The sequence below is a fragment of the Triticum aestivum genome, chromosome 1B (genome assembly GCF_018294505.1).
Source record: "Triticum aestivum cultivar Chinese Spring chromosome 1B, IWGSC CS RefSeq v2.1, whole genome shotgun sequence".
In the NCBI taxonomy this organism is placed as follows: Eukaryota; Viridiplantae; Streptophyta; class Magnoliopsida; order Poales; family Poaceae; genus Triticum; species Triticum aestivum.
Window position 1 is genome coordinate 465,669,802 of NC_057795.1, and position 27,007 is coordinate 465,696,808.

General features: G+C 44.5%; 1 protein-coding gene and 1 long non-coding RNA gene across 8 annotated transcripts; one reads left to right on the forward strand and one right to left on the reverse strand.

Moving 5' to 3' along the window:
• Nucleotides 1–856: 856 nt before the first annotated feature.
• On the reverse strand, nucleotides 857–20,828 carry LOC123132074 (uncharacterized). Of its 7 annotated transcripts, XR_006464478.1 has the most exons (9): nucleotides 20,463–20,828; nucleotides 20,296–20,381; nucleotides 19,607–19,692; nucleotides 19,409–19,515; nucleotides 18,819–18,917; nucleotides 6,745–6,855; nucleotides 6,484–6,646; nucleotides 5,866–6,409; nucleotides 5,312–5,779 (listed from the first exon to the last, which is right to left on the reverse strand). It is a non-coding gene; the product is annotated as an uncharacterized lncRNA (long non-coding RNA). The 7 variants fall into 7 exon arrangements; XR_006464481.1 differs by lacking the exons at nucleotides 5,312–5,779; nucleotides 5,866–6,409; nucleotides 6,484–6,646; nucleotides 6,745–6,855 and adding an exon at nucleotides 857–941 and having other exon boundaries at nucleotides 20,463–20,814; XR_006464502.1 differs by lacking the exons at nucleotides 5,866–6,409; nucleotides 6,484–6,646; nucleotides 6,745–6,855 and having other exon boundaries at nucleotides 5,312–5,551; nucleotides 20,463–20,815.
• Nucleotides 20,829–23,757: 2,929 nt separating this feature from the next.
• Nucleotides 23,758–26,589, forward strand: LOC123132066 (nodulation protein H). Its single transcript, XM_044551823.1, has 7 exons — nucleotides 23,758–24,329; nucleotides 24,600–24,714; nucleotides 24,807–25,051; nucleotides 25,204–25,462; nucleotides 25,648–25,827; nucleotides 25,942–26,097; nucleotides 26,193–26,589. Exons 2-7 carry the CDS (start codon nucleotides 24,694–24,696, stop codon nucleotides 26,352–26,354), a joined length of 1,023 nt encoding a protein of 340 aa, XP_044407758.1. The 5' UTR covers nucleotides 23,758–24,329; nucleotides 24,600–24,693; the 3' UTR covers nucleotides 26,355–26,589.
• The last annotated feature ends 418 nt before the right edge of the window (nucleotides 26,590–27,007 follow it).

Here is a 27,007-nt window from a genome sequence, read left to right on the forward strand (position 1 = left end):
GACAAGTAGACCGACTCCTGCCTACATCTACTACTATTACTCCACACATCGAATGCTATCCAGCATGCATCTAGAGTATTAAGTTCATAAAGAACAGAGTAATGCAATAAGAAAGATGACATGATGTAGAGGGATAAACTCATGCAATATGATATAAACCCCATCTTTTTATCCTCGATGGCAACAATACAATACGTGCCTTGCTGCCCCTGCTGTCACTGGGAAAGGACACCGCAAGATTGAACCTAAAGATAAGCACTTCTCCCATTGCAAGAAAGATCAATCTAGTAGGCCAAACCAAACTGATAATTCGAAGAGACTTTCAAAGATAACTTAATCACACATAAAAGAATTCAGAGGAGATTCAAATATTTCACATAGATAAACTTGATCATAAACCAACAATTCATCGGATCTCGACAAACACACCACAAAAAGAGTTACATCGAATAGACCTCCAAGAAGATCGAGGAGAACGTTGTATTGAGATTCAAAGAGAGAGAAGAAGCCATCTAGCTAATAACTATGGACCCGAAGATCTATCGTAAACTACTCACAACTCATCGGAAGGGCCTTGGAGATGATGGAGAGGCCCTCTGTGGTCGATTCCCCCTCCGGCGGAGCGCTGACGAAGGCTCCAAGATGGGATCTCGCGGATACAGAAGGTTACGGCAGTGGAAATAGTTTTTCGTGGTGCTCCTGGATGGTTTCAGGGTATGTGGGTGTATATAGGAGGAAGAAGTAGGTCGGTGGACGCTCGAGGGGCCCATGAGGGTGGGAGCGCGCCCACCTGTAGGGGGCGCGCCGGGCACCCTCGTGGCCGCCTCCTCTGTTGCTTGACGTCCACTCCAAGTCCCCTGGATCACGTTTGTTCCAAAAACATCTCTCCCGAAGTTTTCATTCCATTTGGACTCCGTTTGATATTCCTTTTTTTCGAAACACTGAAATAGGCAAAAAAAATAGCAATTCAGGCTGGGCCTCCAGTTAGTAGGTTAGTCCCAAAAATGATATAAAAGTGTAAAGTAAAGCCCATAAACATCAAAAATGGGTAATATAATAGCATGGAACAATAAAAAATTATAGATACATTGGAGACGTATCAGCCCACGACAGCGTCATGACGAGAGGCTTTTCGCAGGCGAAGACTACTTTTGTTAGGATAGACTATACTACTTGTCCCCTTTCAAATCCCGCTGTTGTGGAATCCCTTCCCGCTCATATTTGGGAAGAGGACCAGGGCGACTATATATAGTACTCAGCCACCACCATAGTGGAGGGATCGATTCCACCCCGAGCACCACACCAGCTCAAGAACACCTCACCTCCTGAGGCTTGTTCATCCTTTGTACTAGTTCATCCATAGCCCCTCGAGGCAATCCACCACACCACACTAGAGTAGGGTGTTACACCACAACGGTGGCCCGAACCAATATAAATCTTTGTGTCTTTGTGTCTTTGTGAGCTCTACGCGCTAGGCTAGGGAGGATTGCGAGTAGGCAGGTTGGGCAGGTTGAGATCTCCGCACACACCCTAGTGTTCGAACCTCTCACAGGTTGCCGGACCCCGAAATCTGACACAAACCTCTTCACTCCATGCTAGCGGTGGAGGGCGATTGCATAGCTATTTATTGCTTGGTAAGCAGATTTCTTGTGTGGGAAAAACTGCCCAACCTGCAGACTTCCCGCTTCTAGTCCAGAAACAAAGTGAAATTCATTGGTGATGCTCATAACCTATAAAAACTTAGGTTCCAGTGGTGCCGCGACCGTCCTGAGGAGGAACAGCTTCTTCTTCACCTAAGTCCAAAGAGGCAGAAGAATGGTCGTCATCGTCATCATCTAGCGCCTCAGGCAATCCCTCCATGTGTTCTCTCAAGTCAACGGCCGTAGACCAATATCATGTGTCATACACTTGGTTGCCACCTGTCGATTTCGATGGGCCGGCGTAGGGGCTGCTGTGATGGCCAACTCAACGTCACCACCACCGCTACTGCATCCTGCATCACCATTGACGGAAATGAACTCCACATACACCATCGGTTGTCCAAACATAGAGCAACTATGATTGCTTGCAAACCTCATGTACGACCTCCATGAGTTTTCTCCTATGACCGGCCGCAGACCCCAACGGACAACTGTACCATCTTTACATCCGACAACGACAAAGGCCTTCATGGTCATTTTCTTTCCACGCATCTCAGGGCCAAACGTCGCTTGGATGCTTTCTTGACTGCCGCATAACCTACTTTGATCATGTCTCTCACAACTCGCCAACCCGCACATGAACACATCGACCCCGGAAGGACCTTTGCGTATAACGTCCCCATAGAACACTAACAAATTTTCCATTGAAGGACAGTAAAACTAAACCCTTTCCGAGCCCTCTAACGCCCCCACTGATTTAGGCCTTCAGATCACGCGTCTCAGCTATCCCTGACCGTCCAGGGCAAGTTTTCCTCACGTATGGGTTGATATTGGGCCGGATGTCCTAGGCCGGTATTCCCCTGGCCGAATAGAAAGAATCTCGTTCACTGGCATGCACTAATGTCCGATGTCAATATTGATTCTTCTCCGTGTCTTCATAGCCTCACCCCCTTCCCGCACCCTTTTGCTCCACTCCACCTGCGAGGAATTGGATCTTTTGCTCCATTTTATATGGGGTTTGATGATTTGTCCTATGCTTGTCTCAATGGCTAGTGGCCCCTGGCCCCACCCGTCAATTGTGGGGGGGATGATCAAAGTTTAGAAGAAAAGTCAATTTCTCCATCGGATCCCTCCAGGTGTGTCACCGTTGTGGTCGTATCCGCGGAGAGAAAGAGAGAGAGAGGGTGTGGGAAAATGGCAACAGCGGGCCAAACGGATCACCAAGCACATCATGCAAAGTGGAACCGCTCAGATCGCAGCCCTTGTAGACCTAGCCTCCAAATCTCGCACGAAAAAAAGAGATCATGGCAATGGCAGCGGCCGGCATCACTTCCTCCATCCATCCTCTACAGGTCTGTGTATCTCTCCTACTTCTGTGCATCCTCCGTCACGGACCAACCCAGTATCATTTCGATCCCTCGTGTGCGAGTGATCGCCTGACGTGATGCGGTGCATGATTCACCGCGTGCTGGTTGAAATCTGCAAGGGCTACTATGGGGTGGCAGCCGCCACCTCTCGGGGAAAACCTAGGCTAGACTCCGACTTCACCGATCTGGTCCTCTGGCTCCGATCTCAATCTCTTCCTGCTTGTTAAGTAGGTCATCATCCACATGTACAGGTACAGCCCAAGATGGCCGCCGCCCTGCTGCACTTGCTCCATGTTGGCAGTCCCTTGCCTACAGGTCTAGGGGTATTCTTGGGTCCTCATGTGAATACCCATGATTTTTACAAAACAGTGTTGATTTTGGCAAAAGAGTGACAATTTTCGAAAATAGAAATGATTTTTTCAAAATGAATACACATGAATACCCGGTTGCAAATTCCTGGAGCCTCCACTGCTACAGGTACAGCTCAAGATGGTCGCAGCCCGGCTGCACTTGCTCCATGTTGCTAGTCCCTTGCCTACAGGTACAGTTCTCCTTTCCCCTTATGCAATATGCCTAGGCTATAGGGGAAGATTTTTGTCCAAAAGGACCCCTTGCTGAACACTATTGCCAAAAAGGACTACCTGCGGATAAAATTGTCAAAAAGGACCCCCTCACTAGTGGCGGCAGGTGCAACAGGCGACACGCGGCACCTGCAGCCACGCCAGGAGGCGGCGGGCCCTAACGCCAGCGCAGGAGGCGGCCACCGAGGCGAACGGGAATCCCAGCTACTCACCACGCCGCGATGGAACAGGGCGGGCCAGGTGGGCCCCACCGCCATCGGGTGAGGCGGCGATCGCTACCACTGCCGCTCCCTGGCCGATAGCACCTGCTGTGCGCGGGCCGAGGAGTAGGCCAGGCCGCCAAGGGAGGAGGCGGCATCTTTCCCTGGCTGGCTGACAGGCCATGCATGCCACAGGCCCAGCCGGTGGGCCATGTCGCCACTGCTGCTGGGGCAGCTTGCTGCACGCGCGACAGACGCTGACGGTGCTGATTCCCGGGCGCGACAGCGATGCTGACGGTGGTGATTCCTATGCGTGGGAATGTGTATGCTTTTGGTTCTTTCACCCGGGAATCAGTCTGTTTTTTCTACTTTTGCTACAGCGGATGCGACAGCACCGCGAGAATCGCTCTGGCTATTGCTTGAGCGGATGCGACGGCACTGCGGTAATCAGTCACTCGCTGCGGGAATCCGATGCTGCGGGAACCTGTTGTGTCGACACTACAGGGATCCTAAAATTTCCCGCCTAATTTCGTCCATTCGCGCTTATTTTTTCGCCATCATTTGTCGTCTAAGCCTATAAAAGGAGACACCGAGGCTCTCGTCCAGCCATCCTATTCCCGCCAACCCTTTCCCTCCATACCCAAGTCGTTCTTTCCCGCCATACTCCAGCCGTTCTTTCCCGCCATTTTCTCCTCTCTAGCTATAAAACCCCCTTCGACGATGTGAATAAGCAGTGTAGTGTAGTGTAGTCGAGATGTCCCATTATCCTTTCGATCGTAGTTTTCACCCTGGGATGAGCAGATGTCTTCTGAGGCTAGCCACTGATTTCAGGATGGACAATAGGATAGTTCCATGGGACGAACTCACCGGCAGTGACACCATAATAAATGAGTTGTCCCACAAATTATGTAGGTCTGGATGGCCTGAAAGGACTTATGAGGAGGTACGTACTAAACTTCTTAGGTTGCATGAAAGGTGGAAGAAGGTAGTGGAGCCGAAGAGTGAAACTTCCAGAAGGACTGCAACAAAGCATCCATTTTTATGGACTGAGGAAAGCGAGGACGACGATGATATCTTCATGCCGCTTCCGGGTTCTGCATCCTCGAAGGGAAGAGTTATGCATCGTCCAAGGGCAAGAGTTCCGCATCCTCGAAGGGCAAGAGTTCTGCATCGATGGAGGATGACGATGATGCCTTCATGTAGTGTTTAAGCTACGTCCTCGAAGGGTAAGATTGTCGTGGTTCTGAACGCTGGACAGAGGGACGTGGGGGGCGATGTGTGAGTTTAATGTCTTAATTTCTGCAGTTTCGTGCAGCTTTATTTCACAATCGTTTGTATTTTAATTTCTGCAGTTTAGTGTAGCTTTATTTCAATAGTATGGAGTATCTTAATTTCGGTTGTACCATGTCTTAATGAAAAAAAATATAGTTTTACAATAAAATGTAGCATTTTATTTTTCTCCACTAATTTTCAAACATCGTGCAACAAGTACAACAAGCACAAACTAATAATGCAAATACATCTGAATTTAACGGGACTGGTGCATTTTTATTTCAGCATACATAATGTTTTATACATAAGTCGGAAAGTCTGATACTGACATATGTAGATACAGTGGGTCGCACACGTAGATAGATGAATCATTGTAGTCGACGACAGCCACCTGGCCTTCCCTTCGGACCGGAAAGCTCCAAGCGATTAGGTGGTCGAGTTACACGAAGACTGCGACCATACTCCAGTTGGTCTTCCTGTGTCTGTGACTCCTGCATAGGTGGTGGAGTCTGTAATCCTTGTTGCGAACATGATACGTAATTGTAGGCGTATGGTTGTTGTGACTCCTCGGGGATAAACGATGGGCCAATAATGTCCTCTCCGAAGAATTCCGTAACTAATGCATTAAAATTGTCGCCATCATCTTGTGATGATCCCTGTATGCGTGTGTTGAGGCCAGGTTGGGTGCACTCATCGTCCCAATTTACATCAGGTAAGTCCTACACATAGAAACATTGTAAACAAAAACTATTAGAGGATAATATGTAATATCACAATAAATGCATTAAAATGTAAACATGACTACCTTCAGATACCTCGCCTGTACTGTCTGGACATTCTACCTGGTACTGGTTTAAATCTGGGACACGAGTCTCCTCGGGCATGGAGATCCCTCATGTGGAGAGATACGGCTGAGATCCCTCACCTTGAGTGTATGCGCCATATCCTGTGTAGGCATATGGGTTTGGGGAAAGATACAGCTCGAGCATCGAATCCAAGCCCATGCCATGGTCCTGCGATGTCTTCCCTTGACGAAGCAGCACCGAAGAAGAGTGATGTAGTGGCAGAGATGAGTCATGTTGTGGCAATGTCGTTGTAGTACTCGGACTCTCCCCCCACTGCCCATGGCTTGTACGCGCCTCGCTCGGTCTGGACGGCGGCACCGCACTCGGTCTGGCTGATCTCGGTACTCACATGTTGTACGCTCCTGTGACAACGTCGTTGCCTCTACCACATCTCAACTTTGTTACCGTGTATTATTTAAGACGTTTATGGAATGACTTGACAGCTGATCCCCTGGCTGGCATGCTTTCTATCATGATCTGCGCTATTTCGTTGGCAGTTTGAAGCTGAAAAATATTTGGTTGTTATTTGGTTGAAATGATTATGAAATAATGGACCTGAAAAAATTACTAGTGATTACCGTCTGGTCACGATAGAAAGCTGCATGAAGCTCAACATGTCTCCGCATCTGCTCCTCGTGCGTGAGATTTGTTGGTATCGTAGTTGGTTGACTGGCCAGGCTTGTACGCGTGCTGATGCAGTACCACTGCTTGTACGCTTGAGTTGTACTTCCATCATACGGTCTGCAAAATTATATAATTAGATTAACCATTGTGATGAAAGCAAAGCATCTTCACGCATCGTATGGTCATCGTAATAAAATAATGTAAATAAAATGTACCTAAGTTGATACACTATATCTGCTAGCGCTTCATTTTCCCACTTGTGTTCCCATTGAATGTTGCGTTCCCTCCAATTGTAAGAACTCCAACCGTGGCCCATATTGGTTAGCCTGCAAATTATGTAACAAAGTGTGAGTTTAGTAAATTAAAAAGGACACTAACTATTTAGGGAGGTCACATCTTACTTATGGGTTTCCTCATCGGTACATCTTGGAAAATGTGGTGGAATCTCCTAATACAGACCGAACTGTCTCATGACACACTCCGGGTTGTAAGGCTCAACACACCATGGGAATAATAAGTAGTAGCGAGTCAGCCAGAATGCACTATCGGTCAACATGCCTGCTGTGATGGGTCGTATATCAAAGACCATCTGTACATGCTCCTGAGTCCATGGGTTCCATGTGACTACAGACTCATCAAGTACCTCAAACTGCTGGTGGTATATAGGGTAACAATTTTTCCCAATACTTGGAGACCAATGTCTCTGTGCCTTTGTCCACCTACTGGCCATAGTTACACTACTTCCATCGCTACAGTCGTATGGGTGTATGGGATTTAGTATATGAGGTCGTTCTACAGGGAGGTATTCCCAAGACCACAACTGTAGAAACTCGTAGGGGACACAAAGTAATGGAGCTTTTTTGCGAAGGAAGTTTTTTGTGTGGCATCACACAAGCCTCTATATGTATGAGATAGAATGGCAGAACCGAAGCTGTATTTTGGCTGCTCGGGTAAAGGTTCATCTATCATCTTCTCCATAATGCAGATGAGACCAGGGAGAAGTGCGTCCCCATGTGAATTTGGAAACATAACCCCGAGGAGCCCCAACAAATACGCAAACAGATGCCTTTTCCTCGTCTCAGAATCAACGAAGCTAGAAAAATTACGAAAGTTATCACGAAGCCGGGAGAGTGGGATGCCACGAGGGCCACCAGCATGTCGTGATTCTGGCATTGTCATCCCAAGACGGTCTGATATATTTTGTGCCCGGGATGTAGACACTCGTGGAGAGACTAACGGCTCACCTCTAATTGGTAGAGCAAGGATCATAGAAACATCTTTCAGTGTAGGTGCAAGCTCCCCAAAACGAAAGTGAAAGGTGTGGGTTTCAGGTCTCCACCGGTCAATGAGGGATGTCAAAAGGGATGGGTCCGAACGTAACTGGTCTTCGCATGATGTGAGCCTAGCAAAAGCATGTAGTCCATAAGCGTCAAGGTGAGGAACGAAAGAATTGTGTATTAGCCAGGTTTTCTTTATGGTTCGAAGTCTGAAACTTCGATAATCATGTTCTTTATTTGGGTTCAGAAATAGGTGGCAACGGTGGCCAAGTGCCAGTGCTTTTGGAGGGGCCCCATGATGTCGGCTACCGTTGCCACCTATTTTTGAACCCAAATAAAGAACATGATTATCGGAGTTTCAGACTTCGAAGCATAAAGAAAACCTGGCCAATACACAATTCTTTCGTTCCTCACCTTGACGCTTATGGACTACATGCTTTTGCTAGGCTCACATCATGCGAAGACTAGTTATGTTCGGACCCATCCCTTTTGACATCCCTTGTTGACCGGTGGAGACCTGAAACCCACACCTTTCACTTTTGTTTTGGGGAGCTTGCACCTACACTGAAAGATGTTTCTATGATCCTTGCTCTACCAATTAGAGGTGAGCCTTTAGTCTCTCCACGAGTGTCTACATCTTGGGCACAAAAATATATCACATCGTCTCTGGATGACAATGCCAGAATCACAACGTACCGGTGGCCCTCGTGGCATCCCACTCTCCTGACTTCGTGATAACTTTCGTAATTTTTCTAGCTTCGCAGATTCTGAGATGAGGAGAAGACATCTGATTGCGCATTTGTTGTGGCTCCTCGGGGTTATGTTTCCAAATTCACACGGGGACGTACTTCTCCCTGGTCTCATCTACATTGTGGAGAAGATGGCAGATGAACCTTTACCCGAGCAACCAAAATACAGCTTCGGTTCTGCCATTCTATCTCATACATATAGAGGCTTGTGTGATGCCACACAAAAAATTCCTTCGCAAATAAAGCTCCATTACTTTGTGTCCCCTACGAGTTTCTACAGTTGTGGTCCTGGGAATACCTCCCTGTAGGACGACCTTGTATACTAAATCCCATACACCCATACGACTGTAGCAAGGTAAGCAGTGTAACTATGGCCAGCAGGTGGACAAAGGCACGGAAACATTGGTCTCCAAGTATTGGGAAAAATTGTTACCCTATATACCACCAGCAGTTTGAGGTACTTGATGAGTCTGTAGTCACATGGAACCCATGGACTCAGGAGCATGTACAGATGGTCTTTGATATACGACCCATCACAGCAGGCATGTTGACCGATAGTGCATTCTGGCTGACTCGCTGCTACTTATTATTCCTGTGGTGTGTTGAGCCTTACAACCCGGAGTGTGTCATGAGACAGTTTGGTCTGTATCAGGAGATTCCACCACCTTTTCCAAGATGTACCGATGAGGAAACCCATAAGTAAGATGTGACCTCCCTAAATAGTTAGTGTCCTTTTTTACTAAACTCACACTTTGTTACATAATTTGCAGGCTAACCAATATGGGCCATGGTTGGAGTTCTTACAATTGGAGGGAACGCAACATTCAATGGGTACACAAGTGGGAAAATGAAGCGCTAGCAGATATAGTGTGTCAACTTAGGTACATTTTATTTACATTACTTTATTACGATGACCATACGATGCGTGAAGATACTTTGCTTTTATCACAACGGTTAATGTAATTATATAATTTTGCAGACCGTATGATGGAAGTATAGCTCAAGCGTACAAGCAGTGGTACTACATCAGCACACATACAAGCCTGGCGAGTCAACCAGCTATGATACCAACAAATCTCACGCACGAGGAGCAGATGCGGAGACATGTTGAGCTGCATCCAGCTTTCTATCCTGACCAGACGGTAATCACTAGTAATTTTTTCAGGTCCATTATTTCATAATCATTTCAACCAAATAACAACCAAATATTTTTCAGCTTCAAACTGCCAACGAAATAGCGCAGATCGCAACGGAAAGCATGCCGGCTAAGGGATCAGCTGTCAAGTCATTCCATAAATGTCTTAAATAATACATGGTAACAAAGTTAAGATGTGGTAGAGGCGACGACGTTGTCACAGGAGCGTACAACATGCCAAGTACCGAGATCAGCCAGACCGAGTGCGGCGGCGTCGTCCAGGTCGAGCGAGGCGCGTACAAGCCATGGGAAGTGGGGGGAGGGTCCGAGTACTACAACGACATTTCCATGACATGACTCATCTCTGCCACTACATCGCTCTTCTTCGGTGCTGCTTCGTCAGGGGCAGACATCGCAGGACCATGGCATGGGCTTGGATTCGATGCCCAAGCTGTATCTTTCCTCAAACCCATATGCCTACACTGGATATGGTGCATACACTCAAGGTGAGGGATCTTAGCCGTATCTCTCCACGCGAGGGATCTCCATGCCCGAGGAGACTCGTGTCCCAGATTTAAACCAGTACCAGGTAGAATGTCCAGACAGTACAGGCGAGGGATCTGATCGGGTAGTCATGTTTACATTTTAATGCATTTATAGTGATATTACATATTATCCTCTAACTGTTTTTGTTTACAATGTTTCTATGTGCAGGACTTACCTAATGTAAATTGGGACGATGAGTACACCCAATCTGGCCTCAACACACGCATATAGGGATCATCGCAAGATGATGGCGACAATTTTAATGCAGTAGTTACAGAATTCTTCGGAGAGGACGTTATTGGCCCATCTTTTATCCCCGAGGAGCCACAACAACCATACGCCTACAATTACGCATCAGATTCGTCACAAGGATTACAGACTCCACCACCTATGCAGGAGTCACAGACACAGGAAGGCCAACTGGAGTACGGTCGCGGTCTTCGTGTAACTCGACCACCTAATCACTTGGAGCTTTCCGGTCCGAAGGGAAGGCCAGGTGGCCGTCGTCGACTAAAATGATTCATCTATCAACGTGTGTGACCCATTGTATCTACATATGTTAGTATCATACTTTTCGACTTATGTATGAAACATTATGTACGCTGAAATAAAAATGCGCCAGTCCTGTTAAATTCAGATGTACTTGCATTATTAGTTTGTGCTTGTTGTACTTGTTGCATGATGTTCGATAATTACTGGAGGGAAATAAAATGCTACATTTTATTGTAAAACTATATTTTTTTCATTAAGACACGGTACAACTGAAATTAAGATACATCATGCTATTGAAATAAGGCTACATTTAAGTACTGAAATAAAGCTACACTAAACTGCAGAAATTAAGATACAAACGACTGCGAAATAAAGCTATATGAAACTGCAGAAATTAAGACACTAAACTCACACATCGTCCCCCATGTCCCTCTGTCCAGCGTTCAGAACCACGACAATCTTGCCCTTCGAGGATGTAGCTTAAAAACTACATGAAGGCATCATCGTCATCCTCCATCGATGCAGAACTCTTGCCCTTCAAGGACGCGGAACTCTTTCCCTTGGATGATGCAGAATTCTTGCCTTCGAGGATGCAGAACCCGGAAGTGGCAACATGAAGATATCATCGTTGTCCTCGCTTTCTTCAGTCCATAAAAATGGATGCTTTGTTGCAATCATTCTGAAAGTTTCACTCTTCGGCTCCACTACCTTTTTCAACCTTTCATGCAACCTAAGAAGTTCAGTACGTACCTCCTCATAAGTCCTTTCAGGCCAGCCAGACCTATGTAATTCGTGGGCCAACTCATTCATTATGGTGGCACTACCGGTGAGTTCGTCCCATGGAACTATCCTATTGTCCATCCTGAAATCAGTGGCTAGCCTCAGAAGACATCTGCTCATCCCAGGGTGAAAACTATGATCGAAAGGATAATGGGACATCTCGACTACACTACACTACACTGCTTATTCACCTCCGTCGAAGGGGGTTTTATAGGTAGAGAGGACAAAATGGCGGGAAAGAACGACTGAGGTATGGAGGGAAAGGGTTGGCGGGAAGAGGATGGCTGGACGAGAGCCTCGGTGTCTCCTTTTATAGGCTTAGACGACAAATGATGGCGAAAAAATAAGCGCGAACGGACGAAATTAGGCGGGAAATTTTAGGATCCCTGTAGTGTCGGCACAACAGGTTCCCGCAGCATCGGATTCCCGCAGCGAGTGACTGATTACTACAGTGCCGTCTCATCCGCTCAAGCAATAGCCAGAGCGATTCTCGCGGTGCCGTCGCATCCACTGAGGCAAAAGTATCACCGCCGTCAGCATCGCCGTCGCGCCCGGGAATCAGTGCCGTCAGCGCCTGTCGCACGTGCAACAAGCTGCCGCCAGCAGCAGTGGCGGCGTGGCCCACCGGCTGGGCCCGTGGCCTGCACGGCCTGTCGGCTAGCCAGGGAAAGATGCCGCCTCCTCCCGTGGCGGCCTGGCCCACTCCTCGGCCCGCGCATAGCAGGGCTGTCGGCCAGGGAGCGGCAGTGGCAGCGCTTGCCGCCCCGTTCCGTCGCGGCGCGGTGAGTAGCTGGGATTCCCGTTTGCCTCGATGGCCACCTCCTGCGGTGGCGGCAGGGCCCGCCGCCTCCTGGCGTGGTGGCAGGTGCCATGTGTCGCCTGCCGCACCTGCCGTCACTAGTGAGGGGGTCCTTTTTGACAATTTTATCCGCATGTAGTCCTTTTTGACAATAGCGTTTGGTAGGGAGTCCTTTTGGACAAAAAAATCACACGGGAATGCACGACCAAAACACGAGAATCCCAAAAGAAATGGATGTAGTCACTAGTCACTCTCATGCAGCTTGCTAGGTCTTAGAATATCTCATGTACGTGGGAGCTTTGACATGATACAAGGCCCTTGACAATTATCACTGGTATGCGAGTTCCATTGTATCTATTTAATCATTTTTTGCCTGCTTGTTCAAGATATTCTAACTAAACATAAATTTCTCTTATTTCTTTTATGTACAGTTTGATCGTTTCTTGAAGTGCAAATTGTATGTTGGTGATACTTTTTTAATTGGTTCTTTCTCTTTTACAGAATTGAGCAGAAAGAAAAGAATATGACTGTTTTGTTTGCTTTAACAATGAAAGGTTTGAACTTGGAGAATACTTTGATTCTGTACAGAAGTTGATGTTCAAGTTTCTTGTGCATTTAGATCTGAGGGGAAACCACATGCTGAGAAATTCAAGAATCAGTTGTATAACCAGGTTTACTAACACCTATGCATTTCTCTTATTTATTTTGTGCATTCATTTCTATTTTTAATTTCTCTCTTCTCTTGAAATTAGTACATTAACCAATCCACTTTCTGATTTTCTATGCAGCAACTATACTAGAAGCTGGCATGTACAACGAGGATGGTTACGTGCCTCTTTAAGTCATCCAGTGTTACATTAATTCTTTTCTTGGCACTAATTTGTTAAAAATGTAGAATTCCCTCTTTAAAAAATGATGTTAGTGAACATCTGAATTTTAAATTTTTTTTACATTCCAAAATAGTCAAGTTTTTTACCTAACATTTTTTTGGCTCACATAATTCTTGAATGCCTTCCATGGGATGATAGAAATCTTGCTCATCTAGCAAAATAAAAGATAACGAAGAAATTTGGAAGTTCGGAAAACTTGGAATTTCTCGGAGGTATTGTCATGGCGGTGCCACGTAGTTTGAGAAATTTTGCTTTCAACTTGGATGAAGCTTTGTCATAAAGGATGGCACATACAATCTTAAAGGCAAGAGAGTTTAGTTGCTTAACTAATAAGGTTTATACATCTTGCGGTGGATTCAACCTACAAACCTCATAAAGTGCTCCCCCAGTGTCTGACTAGTCAAACCCTGAAAGCTTTCGCTAATGGTATTTAAAAAATTGCGTGCTTACATGTTTCCTACATTTTTTTGGTTACCATATGCATTTCCTTCCCATTTAATAAATGCATCGCACAATATAAATGGTCAAATTTTAACTTCTGAGATAGGGCAAAGTCAATAACAGTGGAACATAGTATGTTAAATGTTGGTTGCTCTGGCTTATATGATGACAGATTGCTTCTTGAAAGCTCTTTTTATACAGAGTAATGCTTATATTGGATATTTTAGGAGAGGTTTAATTCAATAGATATTGTTACAGATTGTTTTCTTCTGATTTTTCGAGTCTACCTGATTTGTGAGTTTAGCACTGTTAACGTTCTCTAAGACTATTTCATAGGTGAGCCTGGGTCCATGACTAAGATTTTGCCCCGCTAGCGCAGCCTGAGCGCACTAAACATTACTTTTGTTGTACTAAGAAAATATTCAGCCTGGGAGAATATAAGTACAGAATAATATTTTCTAGGTTATGAGCTTATCCTTTCTGAAGCTTGGCCAGCTTTGATTATCATGAACATCTATGACAATAATAAATTGAATAGTTCTCCTTTTCGGCTATATTTGTAGTGGACTTATTGTTCATATGGGTAAATGTAGTTTACTAATTCTGTGAGAAGTACCAAGAGGACACATTGTTACAATTGGAACAATTTTTAGCTCCTGACTTTCCTGGTTAAGTTGTTATCCCATGGAATAACTCTCTTTGTTCTGCCGACTCTGACTTAACCAACTTCGGCACTCTCAAGTTCTGCTACAGTTCTCTTCTCTAGCTGCTGAGCTCCCTCATTTTGTGGGATTTAGTTAATCTATATGCGTCCCTCTTATTCCACAAAGTAGAAAGTTGGCAAACTATTTGACCATGTGTAGGATTAGAGGCAATTATGAGTACAACACTTGTTTATTTCGTTACAGCCCAAGCTAAGATATCTTAATTTTATAAAAGATCAAAGATACATAATCAGTAAATCTACATGCTTTCTCATATCATATTGCTACATGTTAATGATTCGTGCTATACTAATGTAGGATGTGGTGAACTCCGCCTATGTTGTCTCAACATAGCTGGTCCCAACCCCTGGTAAGGAGGAGGGTTGTGATAGGTTTGGCGAGCCATCGTAAAAACTCAGCTACTCTTATGAAGATGAAACCCAAAAGCCGACTAAAATGCAGACATGTTCAACAGTTTGGTGTGGCGAAGATGCGTATGTTGAGATGGATGTGTGGCCACACGAGGAAGGATCGAGTATGGAATATTGATATACGAGATAGAGTTGGGGTAGCACCAATTGAAGAGAAGCTTGTCCAACGTCGTCTGAGATGGTTTGTGCATATTCAGCGTAGGCCTCCAGAAGTTCTAGTGCATAGCGGACGGCTAAAGCGTGCGGAGAGGGCGGGGTAGACCGAAATTGACATGGAAGGAGTTCGTTAAGAGAGACTTGAAGGATTGGAGTATCACCAAAGAACTAGCTATGGATAGGGGTGCGTAGAAGCTTGCTATCCATGTGCCAGAGCCATGAGTTGGTCGCAAGATCTTATGGGTTTCACCTCTAGCCTACCCCAGCTTGTTTGGGACTAAAGGCTTTGTTGTTGTTCTCGTTGTTTTTAATGTAGGATGTGGTGGTATTTGATCGGATTTTTTATCAAAAAGGACCCTCTGGCCAACACAATTGACAAAGGGACTACATACAAATCAAATTGACAAAAAAGACCCCCTCAGCGGTGGCGGCAAGCGCGGCGGCCGACACGTGGCTCCTGCTGCCATGCTAGGACGCGGCCGACCGGCTATTACGTAATTTCCAGCGCGCCGGGAACCGGGATGGAACGGGGTCGGGCATGTGGGCTCCACTGCCACTCGACGAGGCGGCCGGCACTGTTGCTGCCGCACGCAGGCCGACCGCACCTGCTGCACGCACGGCGAAGAGGTGGGCCACGCCTCCACTCCCCGAGGCGGACGCGCTGTTGCTGTTGCTCGCGGTGCGACAACTTCGTTGTGGCAGACGGCAATGATTCCCACGCGCGGACGACGCTGATTTCCACGGGCGGGAATCCGATGTCGTGCGGTAGGTTAATTTTTGACGTCTTGTGCCGACACTCTGCGGTGCTCCTCTGCACTCTCTTTGCTTCCCTGCGTACACTCTCCACTCCACTTTGTCTGGTTCGCATGCCGTTCGGCGAGAATCGTTTCTGGCAATGATTCCGCTGCGGTGTTGCCCGCTGTTTGATAATTGCCACTCCTTTCTATGCAGACGACACTGATCAAAAGCAGTGTGTGATTCCCGCCTAAAGTTTTGTTCATCGATTGCTGCAGCCGACGCGACAGTACCGAGGCATGCCATGCCGACACTGGTTGTACTGTTTTGTATCACGCGTATTTCTCACCTAAAATTTAGTCCGTTCGTGTCTATTTTCTTGCCATCATTTCATGAGTCCAAGACAGCAAAAGAAGTTGGCGATGGAAAAAAAATATCCACGCTGGACTCAGTAGATACATGCGATAGTATTTTAAATTTTGCAACCATTTATATCTTAATTTCAGCAGTTTAATGTAGCTTTATATCAGTAGTTAAATGTAGCTTTATTTTATTAGTACAATGTATCTTATTTTCAGTTGTACCATGTCCAAATGTCTTATTTACCTTCTTTCCTTCTTTCTTTCTCTCCCCACTCGAAAACACTTTAATAATACAAACTAATTATCAAATGTCGTGCAACAACTACAATATCAAATTAAGATAGAACATAATGCCCATACAATAAGACAATACAAACTAATAATGCAAGTACATCTGAATAAATTGTAAAACTGAACTTAAAAACTAAAAATACAGCTTAAAAACTACATGAAGGCATCATCGTCATCCTTCGCCGATGCAGAACTCTTGCCCTTGATGATGCAGAACTCTTGCCCTTCGATGATGCAGAACTCTTGGCCTTGGTACTCGATGTCAAGATATCGTCTTCATCCTCGTTGTCCGCGGTCCATAAAAAGTATTTTCTGCTGCAAACTTTAGGTATGATTCACCCTTACTCTATTGCTTCATCCATCTTCCATGCAACCTGAGAAGTTCTTTCCAGGACCTTTGAGGATATACGGAAAGAACTTCTCAGGTTGCATGGAAGATGGATGAAGCAACAGAGTAAGGGTGAATCATACCTAAAGTTTTCATCAGAAAATACTTTTTTATGGACTGCGGACAACGAGGATGAAGACGATATCTTCACGTCGAGTACCAAGGCCAAGAGTTCTGCATTGTCTAAGGGAAAGAGTTCTGCATCGCCGAAGGTCAAGAGTTATGCATCGACGGAGGATGACGATGGTGCCTTCATGTAGTTTTTAAGATGTATTTTTAGTTTTTAAGTTCAGTTCTACCGTTTAATTCAGATGTACTTGCATTATTAGTTTGTAATGTCTTATTGTATGGGCATTATGTTCTATCTTAATTTGATGTTGTAGTTGTTGCACAATGTTAGATAATTAGTTTACATTACTAAAGTGTTTTCTGGTGGGGAGAGAGATAAAGAAAGAAAGAAGGTAAATAAGACATTTGGACATGGTACAGTTGAAAATAAGCTACATTGTACTATTGAAATAAAGCTACATTTAACTACTGAAACAAAGCTACATTGGACTGTCAAAATTAAGATACAAATAGTTGCGAAATTTAAAATACTACCACATGTATCAACTGAGTCCAGCATGGATATTTTCCTTTTCCATCGCCAACTTCTTTTGTTGCGTTGGCCTCACGAAATGATGGCAAGAAAATAGGCGCGAACAGACTAAATTTTAGGTGGGACATACGCGTGATTCAAAACAGTGCATCGAGTGTCGGCATAGCATGCCTCGGTGTTGTCGCGTCGGCCGCTGCAACCGATGAACAAAACTTTAGGCGGGAATCGGGCACAGAAAGCAGTGGCAATTATCAAACAGCGGGCATCACCGCAGTGGAATCACTACCAGAAACGATTTCCGCCGAATGGCATGCGAACCAGACAGAGTGGAGTGGAGAGTGTACGCAAGGAAGCAAAGAGAGTGCGGAGGAGCACCGCAAAGTGTCTGCACAACATGTTAAAAATTCACCTACCACACAACATTGGATTCCCGCCCGTGGAAATCAGCGTCGTCCGCGTGTGGGAATCATCGCCGTTTGCCACAGTGAAGTTGTCGCACCGCGAGCAGTAGCAATAGCGCGGCCGCCTCGGGGAGGGGCGATGTGGCCCACCTCCTCTCCGCGCGTGCAGCAGGTGTTGTCGGCCTGTACGCGGCAGCAGTAGTGTCGACCGCCTCGTCATGTGGCGGAAGGGCCCACATGCCCAGCCCCGTTCCATCCCGGCTCCCGACGCGCCAGAAATTACATAATAGTTGGCCGGCTGCCTCAGCGCATGGCGGTAGGGCCCGCCTCCTACTAGCATGGCGGTAGGAGCCAAGTGTCGGCCGCCGCGCCTGCCGCCACTACCGAGGGGGTCTTTTTTGTCAATTTTATTTGTAGGTGGTCCTTTTTGTCAATTGTGTTTGCCAGAGGGTCCTTTTCGACTAAAAATCCCGAAGCAACAGTGGATGTTATCGTCTAGTAAGCATCACAAACAGTGCAGCCGCCTCATAGAGTGGCGACATGGCCCACCGCCTCGTTGTGCGTGCAAATGCCATGTCGGCAACCGAGCGGCAGCAGCAGGGCCCACCTACCTGGCCCCGTTCCATCCCGGTACGGATACATGTTATACAATGATGGGCGCCTTAGTGCGTGGCGGCAGGTGCCACGTGTTGCCTGTCGCGCCTGCCGCCACGCCGGGGGGTCTCTTTTATCAATTTCATCTGCATGTAGTCCTTTTTGACAATTGCGTTGGGCACCTGGTCCTTTTCGACAAAAAATCATTTGATCGAAAGATCCAGGTTGGGAAAGGCATATTTCTTTGACAAGCACAAGTAATGGAAGGACCAAAAGATCCAGATTAGGAGGACACCGTTCCAAGGTACAAGCACATATCATGGAAATATTGCTACCAGTGGTTGTAAAGTCCACATATCAGTATGTGATGTCGATGAATGATGTTATATCTTCTTGCTCTAATTTTATGATGGTGAATTGATGGATGTTGACTATTGGACAAGTGGTGCCATTTATTTTAGCTTGTTAATTCCTAATGAGTAATGCCAAATTTTGTCTCGGATAAAAATGACTTTACCTTCCAATTTGGCGATCAAGGACTCCTTTATATACTTATGGAACTTATTTTCATTATATTGTCAAAATAGGTGGGTGTAGCAACGCCGCCATCATTGATCTATATTTACATTTCAAATAATTAATAACTGGATATTTTATTATTAGCTGATTAAAACTTTAAATAAAATAATAAGGGAAAAACATTTTTATATCCATATTTACGTTTGAACTAATCAGTGCTTTTGTAATATCATTCGGTTCGACTCTAAACATAATAATACAATCATAACACTTTAATAAGATATGATTAAAACTTTTAGTATATTTTGATTTTAATAACATTTTCATATCATCCAATAAAAATAGTTTATTTACAAATAATGAAATGAGAATACATTTTAATAACCGTATTTTCATTAGAAAATAATCTACTTTTTTAGTATCATTCGGTTGGACCTTAAACATAATAGTATGATGATACCATTTAAATATCATATGACTGAACAAATAACCATATTTCCACTAGAAATATTTGCAGCAGCAGTAACATCATTCACAATAGTACATCAATATAAAAAATATTTAAAAATTACACACCATCATTTATACCTCAGCTTAAATATAGATGTTGTTTCGAATAAACTTAAGCGCCGCAATAGTTCAAAAAAAATCCGTCAGCATGAACATATCACCGGTAATATATCAATGGAGTTAACCTATTATCACACGAACATAAATATTAGACACGGATTTTTTTTCTGCTATCAAAAGCATCCAAATGGCACTTTGCATGTATGTGGTCGTCACCTCAAAAGGGACATCGAAGATCGAAACACAATTTCTTCAATCACGTCATCTCATCATTGTTTGTTACTCAGATGATATTTTTTTACCTAATTACATACATCATTAAGGATATTAGCATCTAATCTTAATATACAAAACTTAGATTATTGCGACATACAAAAAGTAGACCTACGGTTTCCTAACTATAAAAATTATTAATAAACATACCACATACCACATGAAATAGCATCACTTTCTTTTTGCGAAAGAAATAGCATCACATTTAATCATGCAATGACCAATTATGGTACAAACTTTTTCTTAATTAGCATATTAAGAACTTTTCGCATGTCAAACTGAATTAATGCATTTGAAAGGCCTAACGTGATCTACAATACCGTCAAATATTTGTTGTCCAAATTTTGGCTCTAACCCAACCTAAACGTTCAACATAAGTACTAATTACGACGTAATAACAAAAATAGCAACATCTTGCTTGTCAAAAAAAATTAGTAATGGATACAGCTAACATTGATCTACGACATCTTCAACTTACACGTGTGCAAAAAATTACTATAAATGCAACATATGTCATCTGAAAACTTTTATAACTTCTAACAATAAACATCATATAGATAATGACGGGCTAAAAAACTAACTAATTTTAACCGTGCATGCACAAGAAAATTTATGTATCGCAAAGCTCATACCTTGATCTTCAACTTCGTAGTTCACTTCGCACGGCAAATCCTACTCCAGAAGCTCCAGATGACTCCTTAAAGTGATGAAATCATGCCTAAAACAACAGAGAATACATACTTAGGGAATAAAAACATCATGCATGCGAACGAAACCAACAAAAACGGATAGATCTTACCTTGATCTATCTTTTCTTCAACTAAAACTTCTTCTGAATCGGCCTTCAAATCGCTCAAAATCGTGATCAAAGTAGCTATTTAAGCTGTCTTTCTCAATGTGCTAGGGTAGAGCAGAGAGAGCAGGGAGGAGAGGAGAGGAGTGAGCGGGCTGCTGCGCAAATGAGGCACATCCTGCCTTATAACGAGAGAAGTGTCGGCAGAACGGTACAAAAGCCACCAACCGACAGCCCGCGGTGCCGTCGCGTCGCGCGCAGCAGAAACAGGGCTGCCGCCTCATTTTGTGGCAGCAGGGAAGAGCACCGTTCCGTTGCGGCTCGCCAGCTACCGTCGAAATCTGTTACGCGGCGCCGGCCGCCTGGCCGTGTGGCGGCAGGGGTGGCCGCCTGCGCGAGCGTGCTGCTGGTTGCTTAAAAGAGAGTAGAGAGAGCCAGGGGAACGAGATCACGGGCAGCGTCGGCAGAAACGGCCAAACTTCACCAACCGGCAACCAGAGTGAGCGATCGCGTCGCCCGCAGCAGCAACAGTGGCTGCCGCCTCAGGGAGTGGCGGCCGGGCCCACATAACCCTGCTCCGTTCCGTTGCCAAACGCGCGCGGACGAAAAAAATCTGTTATGCACGGCCTGCCGCCTGGCCCGGTGGCGGCATGTCCCGCCGCCTGCGCCCGTGGCGGCAGGTGGCGTCGCGGCGATGGATCTCTTGTTCCGGGAAGCGGAGGAGGGAGCCGCGGTGCGAGGCGCCGCCGCCGTGACAGCTTCCCCACCTCCTCGCACGGCCGCCAGGATCCGTTGGCTGCCGCCTCGCCCCGTAGTTCCCTGCCGCGTGGCGCACGGTTCTTCGCCACCGCGTACCGTAGTGCGCCGTCACCGGGATCCTTCTCCTCTTCGACGCCGCCGCCGGGGCCTTGCTCCTCTTCCCCGCCGGAGCACGATTAGACCTGGTAACTCACTACCTCGACCCTCTCTTTCATGATTTTGTCTTGTTCTTGCTGATTGTGATCATCAGCTTCAGCAATTAGTAATGCAGCAGGCTAACGTGTGTGATGAATACATTTTGTGGGGTAGCAGGCCACTGTGTATGATATTTTTGGTGCAATGTATGCTGAAATCTATGTGTGCAATGTACTCCCTCCGTCCGAAAATACTTGTCGAAGGAATGGATGTATTTAAACGCAATTTAGTTGTAGATACATCCATTTTCATCCATTTCTCTGACAAGTATTTCCGGAAGGAGGGAGTACAAGTTGTGTTATGTGCAAATTCAGAGGAGATTACTACCGTATCTAGCTCTGAATTACAGGAGATTAGCAACACTTATATATTCAATGTAAATACTCCGAATTAGAGTTGATTATGATCACTTTTTTTGTAAGCATCCTTATAGATATGTAGTATGTCCAAGAAGTTTTCATGTTAAAATCAATGGGGATGCTTACTTTTCTATTCGGAAGATTTCTGAACCCTCAGTTTTCTTTGTGGCAGGTGTGATGTATAACATATTAACATCAGACTTGGATATGAAAAGAATATGCAGTGTTGGCCAAATAAACTTCTTCGGCTGTCGGATGCTACCATAGGTATGAGGTATCTATGTAATCGGATGCCCGTGCGTTGCATGGAACAATAAACTTAGACATATAGACATTGATCAAACGTTTTTGCTATATATTTTTTAATGGTGTATAAGATATGAGTTGCCCTACTTTTCAAGAGCTCATGAGTTGGGTATGACCATGAGACTCTAAAGACATGATACATGGTCTTCCACAGTTTATATTTTGCCTCATGTTGTATATCTATTGAAAAGTTTTATACGTTACTATATTAATGACATAAATCTTTGTGTGATTAAAAATCGCAGTGTATTCCTTTGAAAGATGTGAGAAATATATTTGGATTGGGGAAGCGTGAAGCAGAAGCAATCATCTCATCATATAGAAAGGGGCTTGCAAAATCCTTTAATATTGATTTGGCTGCAGCTCCTAGGAAAGCACTGTTCGTCCAAAATCTCTTCGAAGAGAGTTACAGTTTGATCCTGAACTTACTAGCAAGATGCATGAAGGTACCACCCTGACACTTGTTTTTTTATTGCATAATTAGTTTACAACATTGCTCTATATTAGCTACAATTTGATCTTGCTCCTGCTAGCAAGCTGCGTACCATACAAACTACAATTTGAAGGTTATAATCCTTTTTTTTAGATTGAAGGTTATATAATCCTGCAGTGTGAAAGTTACAATTATCTGTCCAAGTCTCTTCTGTGCATATGTTCTACTACGTCTTTCAGATCCTAAAACTGTGAAATTAGTTATTGCTATACATATCGAATGGCATTACTGCGTCTGATGCTCCTATGTACTCTTTTCCATTTACTGTTTGCAAACTTTATTTTTGTTCTAACTATATGTATTTGGCTATCAAAACACTTTACCATTATCTGCTTTTGTTCCTGCAAAAGTTGTTTCGGTTGCATATAGTTGTGTCGTTTTCATGTTAATTGGAAATTTATAATAAAATGTGTTATTTGCTTGGAGAAAAATTGTGGGTTAATTCTCAAAAGGCGTTAAGTTTCCATCCATGTTGGTACTGATCAATCCGTCCCTCTAAAAACAGGGTAACCTCTTTTGTGTGCTTCATATAAGCTATTTACATGGCATCTTGCCAAGCACTGTTAACATGTTTTATTCAATGGGTGTGCAAAACATTGATATTCGTTGTGCCTTGAATTAATGATATATTTCTACTCATGGCTTTCTATTCCCGTTGCAAAGCACGGGCATTTAGCTAGTAGATGTGAATGGTCACAAGGTGGTGTACGTGGTAAGTAACCCAAAAGGAAATAAACAGTTTAGGTTTGTTGATTCAATCGTGTGCCAATCCAATGAGGATTGAGTGTAAAAAATGATAGATGTAAATGAGATGGCAGCGGCATATAGCCATCGATTGGCTATACTATTAAAACTCTCATAAAACTGTTTGACAAATAAAATACGCATTTGAAAATAAATTGAACCTATGCATGGAGATAAACTTGTTTGTCACTCATCATTGAGGTGATCGTACTAAAAAAGCAACACTTTGGGCGTGCTCAATTTTCTTAGATAATTTATAAATTCAGTCTTCGGTTGTGTTATATGAAGCGCTCATACTATACGAGTGTTTGTGCGGTTGGTGTTTCACGCAATTTAGGAGGCATGCGTTTGTCTCTCTCACACACAGATAGCGCGGTAGGTGGTTTCCCCTGAAATTACGTCATAGTACCACCCGTCCATATGGTCTCTCTTTCTCTGCACACTGGCAGTCCCAGTTACACACATAGCCATTTCCGTTTGGCTGCTTCCAAGCTATCATATCTGCTGCTGCACTGACACTTCCCTTCCTCTGCGCTTTCTTTTCTCTCTGGTCTAGTAGTTCCAAGCAAACAAACTCGGCAACGCTCCCTCACACTCTTTCTCTCCCTCCGGATTCCAAGCCACCTTCTCCTCCAATTTTGAGAGAAGAACCGACAGACAAGATTATATCTTCCGCGAGCCACACTGGAAGCAGAGTCATCGGTCATTAGGTAAAACAAGTGAAGTCATACTTCGTTGATGAGGTTCTCGCCTGTCTCGCGGTTGATCGAGCATTCTGTCCAATTCTTGGCACAAGAATTCAGCAGTTACTGCCGTGTGTTGCGCCTAGCCATTTGCTGCTGCTGCTGTTGTTGTTGCTGCTGCTGCTGCTGCTGTTGCTGCTCTTTTTGCTCTCCTGCTGAGCAGCTTGTACTTGTAAATGAAAATGATGCTCCTGCTTAGGTTGTTGCTTGTGCAATCAAGCCTGCACTGATTATTCTTCAACAATATAGACAAATCCTTCACAATCAATCAATGGTACAGCGTCACCCGTGATTTTCTTAGTGTACTTTGCTCTTTTTGTCCTGAATCATCATATAACCCTTTCCGATTGTTGTAAGCAGAAAGTGTTCGAGAAAAAAAGCGTTGTCAGCAGAAACATGTTTTATAATGCCGTAACAATTAGGGGCCATAAAAAGATCATTGCACTAGTAGTTCCTTTCATTTGCTAGAAATAAACATTTGAAACCGCAATATCTGTATATCTGACTGAAGACCTAACTTACTAATCCTGTGAATGACCTGTAGTGCAGTGGCGTCAGCTGTGTTCTCAATGAGGACGAAGACTTCATGGCGCAAACGTGGAAACCAATTAACATCCAGTTGATGCAGCATAAATTCTATGGTGTTGCAAGCAAAAATGGTAACATAATGGGAATATATTTCATTTCTTTGTTCCACCTGTTCAATTTTTGCATCATGTGATCACTGAATTTCGTACGTACGTATTTTCAGATCGTGTACTCATCTAAAAGCTCAAAGGGAACGCTGTTTCCTGTACGATCAATGCTTGTCTTCTTCATTGCACTATTTGGTTTCTATGTCTGCTACTTCTCCTTCACTCAAATAGCCTTAGAAAATGAAGAAGGAGAAATGAACGGAGCAGAAGAACGAACAAGCATTCTATGCAAAAGACCTTCAGAAATTCCATATGATCAGATGCAGTATGTGCACTTTCCAAGACCTATGAGTTACGACAGGTAACTTTTGTCGTAAAACTTCCTCTGTACACAGACAGATTGCCTCTCTTCTGTACTTGACCCTGTTTTTGTAGAGCAATGCAGTGCATATTTACATGTTGCGTTTTCTGTTTTTGACTCTTTCTGATCCATTCATGTTGCTAAAATCGTAGGGGAGAATGCGCATGTACCCCGGTCCGTTTCTTCGTCATTGTATCTATGCAAAGATCAGGCAGCGGGTGGTTTGAGACTCTGCTCAACAGCCACCCCAATGTGAGCTCAAATGGTGAAATCTTCTCGGTGAGGGAGCGCAGAGAGGATATCGCGTCAACCTTGTGGACTCTTGACAAGCTGTATGATTTGGATTGGCGCACCAGCGCAGCAAAAAATGAATGCACGGCTGCATTTGGATTGAAGTGGATGCTAAATCAGGTACGCCATCATTCAGCTATTTAACAGCTATCTATACTGTTGTTGCTATTACACCGACAAAGTTTAGGTGCAAATATATATATATATATATATAGATTGCCGAGCAAAAGTATTTTTAGGTAGAATGATTGTAATAGAGTATAAAAATAGGGAGTTTATGAATCGGTGCGTGCATGTGTTTGCAGGGCCTTATGGATTATCCTGATGAGATTGTGGATTATTTGATAAAAAAGGGTGTGATGGTGATATTTCTCTTCAGGAGGAATACATTAAGGAGGCTTGTCTCTGTGTTGGCTAACGACTATGACAGGAAAACGAAGCAGTTGAACGGCACCCACAAAGCTCATGTTCACTCACAAGAGGAGGTGACTCTCTCACATGCATTCTTCTCAGATCCGATGCCCATCCATCTGTTCTTGTTGCCTAGTAGAGTGAAAAAAGAGAGTAAAGCTCTTGCCGAATATGTGGTGTGCATGCAGGCTGAGATCCTAGCGAGGTTCAAGCCGGATTTGGACGTGTCATCTCTAATCCCAAGCATGAGAAGCGCGGAGCAGTCCATGGACGCCTGCCTGCGCCGCTTCCGCGCCACGCGCCACATGATCCTCTACTACGAGGACGTAATCCGCGACGACAATGTAAGCTCCCCGGCCATATCAATCATATCATATCATATCATCCATCGGGGTAAGCGGGTAACTAAGCATTGTTGCTGGAATGGTTTGGTTTGCAGGCGCTGTCTCGGGTGCAGGAGTTCCTGGGACTCCCGGTGAGGAGTCTGTCCAGCAGGCACGTCAAGATCCACACCAGCCCACTCCCGGACCTGGTGGACAACTGGGAGGACGTGAGACGCACGCTCAAGCCCACGGAGTTTGCTCGTTTACTTGACGGCTGAAGACTAGACTATGTCGATTCATCTGTTTTTGTTCCGGCAGGCCCTCGTGTTTTCTTTTCTTGGGACTGCACAATGGGATTGGAACTTTTTTTTTTTTGGAGGGGAAATGGGAATGGAATTTGTTCAGCTGTTTTCCTCCTCAAAGGTTGCTTTTCGGAGTGCCCAGATAATAGAACATGAGACTGAATAACTTTGCTTTTGGGAGTGCCCAGATAATAAAGTACTGCCTTCATCTTGTCTTATCAGTCCCATCGTAATTTGGGTCAAAGTTTGATCATATATTTGACTAGCAAAATGTTAATACATGTCATTATATTGTTGAATTTGTATTTAAATATAGTTTCAAATGATACTATTTTTACTATGCATACTTATATTTTGTTAGGTAAAATCGTAATCAAAATATGATCCAAAATACAAGGAGACTAATAAGCCAGGAGGCAAATGTCAAAAGTCAAAACAATTGATTATTTCAGGAATGAATGATACAAGCAAAAAATGACATGCACATATTCTCATCTACAGGTAACTAGTAGAACGTCCGTGCATAATGCATATATAAATGAATCGAACAAATGATAGTAGGACGTCCATGCATTGCTACAGGGGTATAATGCATATATAAATGAATCAAATAAATGATTAAGATCATC

Bases quoted from the DNA above. Each gene is read 5' to 3' on its own strand.
- LOC123132066 (XM_044551823.1), top strand. From the start codon at position 24,694: ATGGTGTTGCAAGCAAAAATG. The intron at 24,715-24,806 runs GTAACATAATGG...ACGTATTTTCAG, and splicing joins TGGTGTTGCAAGCAAAAATG to ATCGTGTACTCATCTAAAAG. The intron at 25,463-25,647 runs GTACGCCATCAT...ATGTGTTTGCAG, and splicing joins TGAAGTGGATGCTAAATCAG to GGCCTTATGGATTATCCTGA.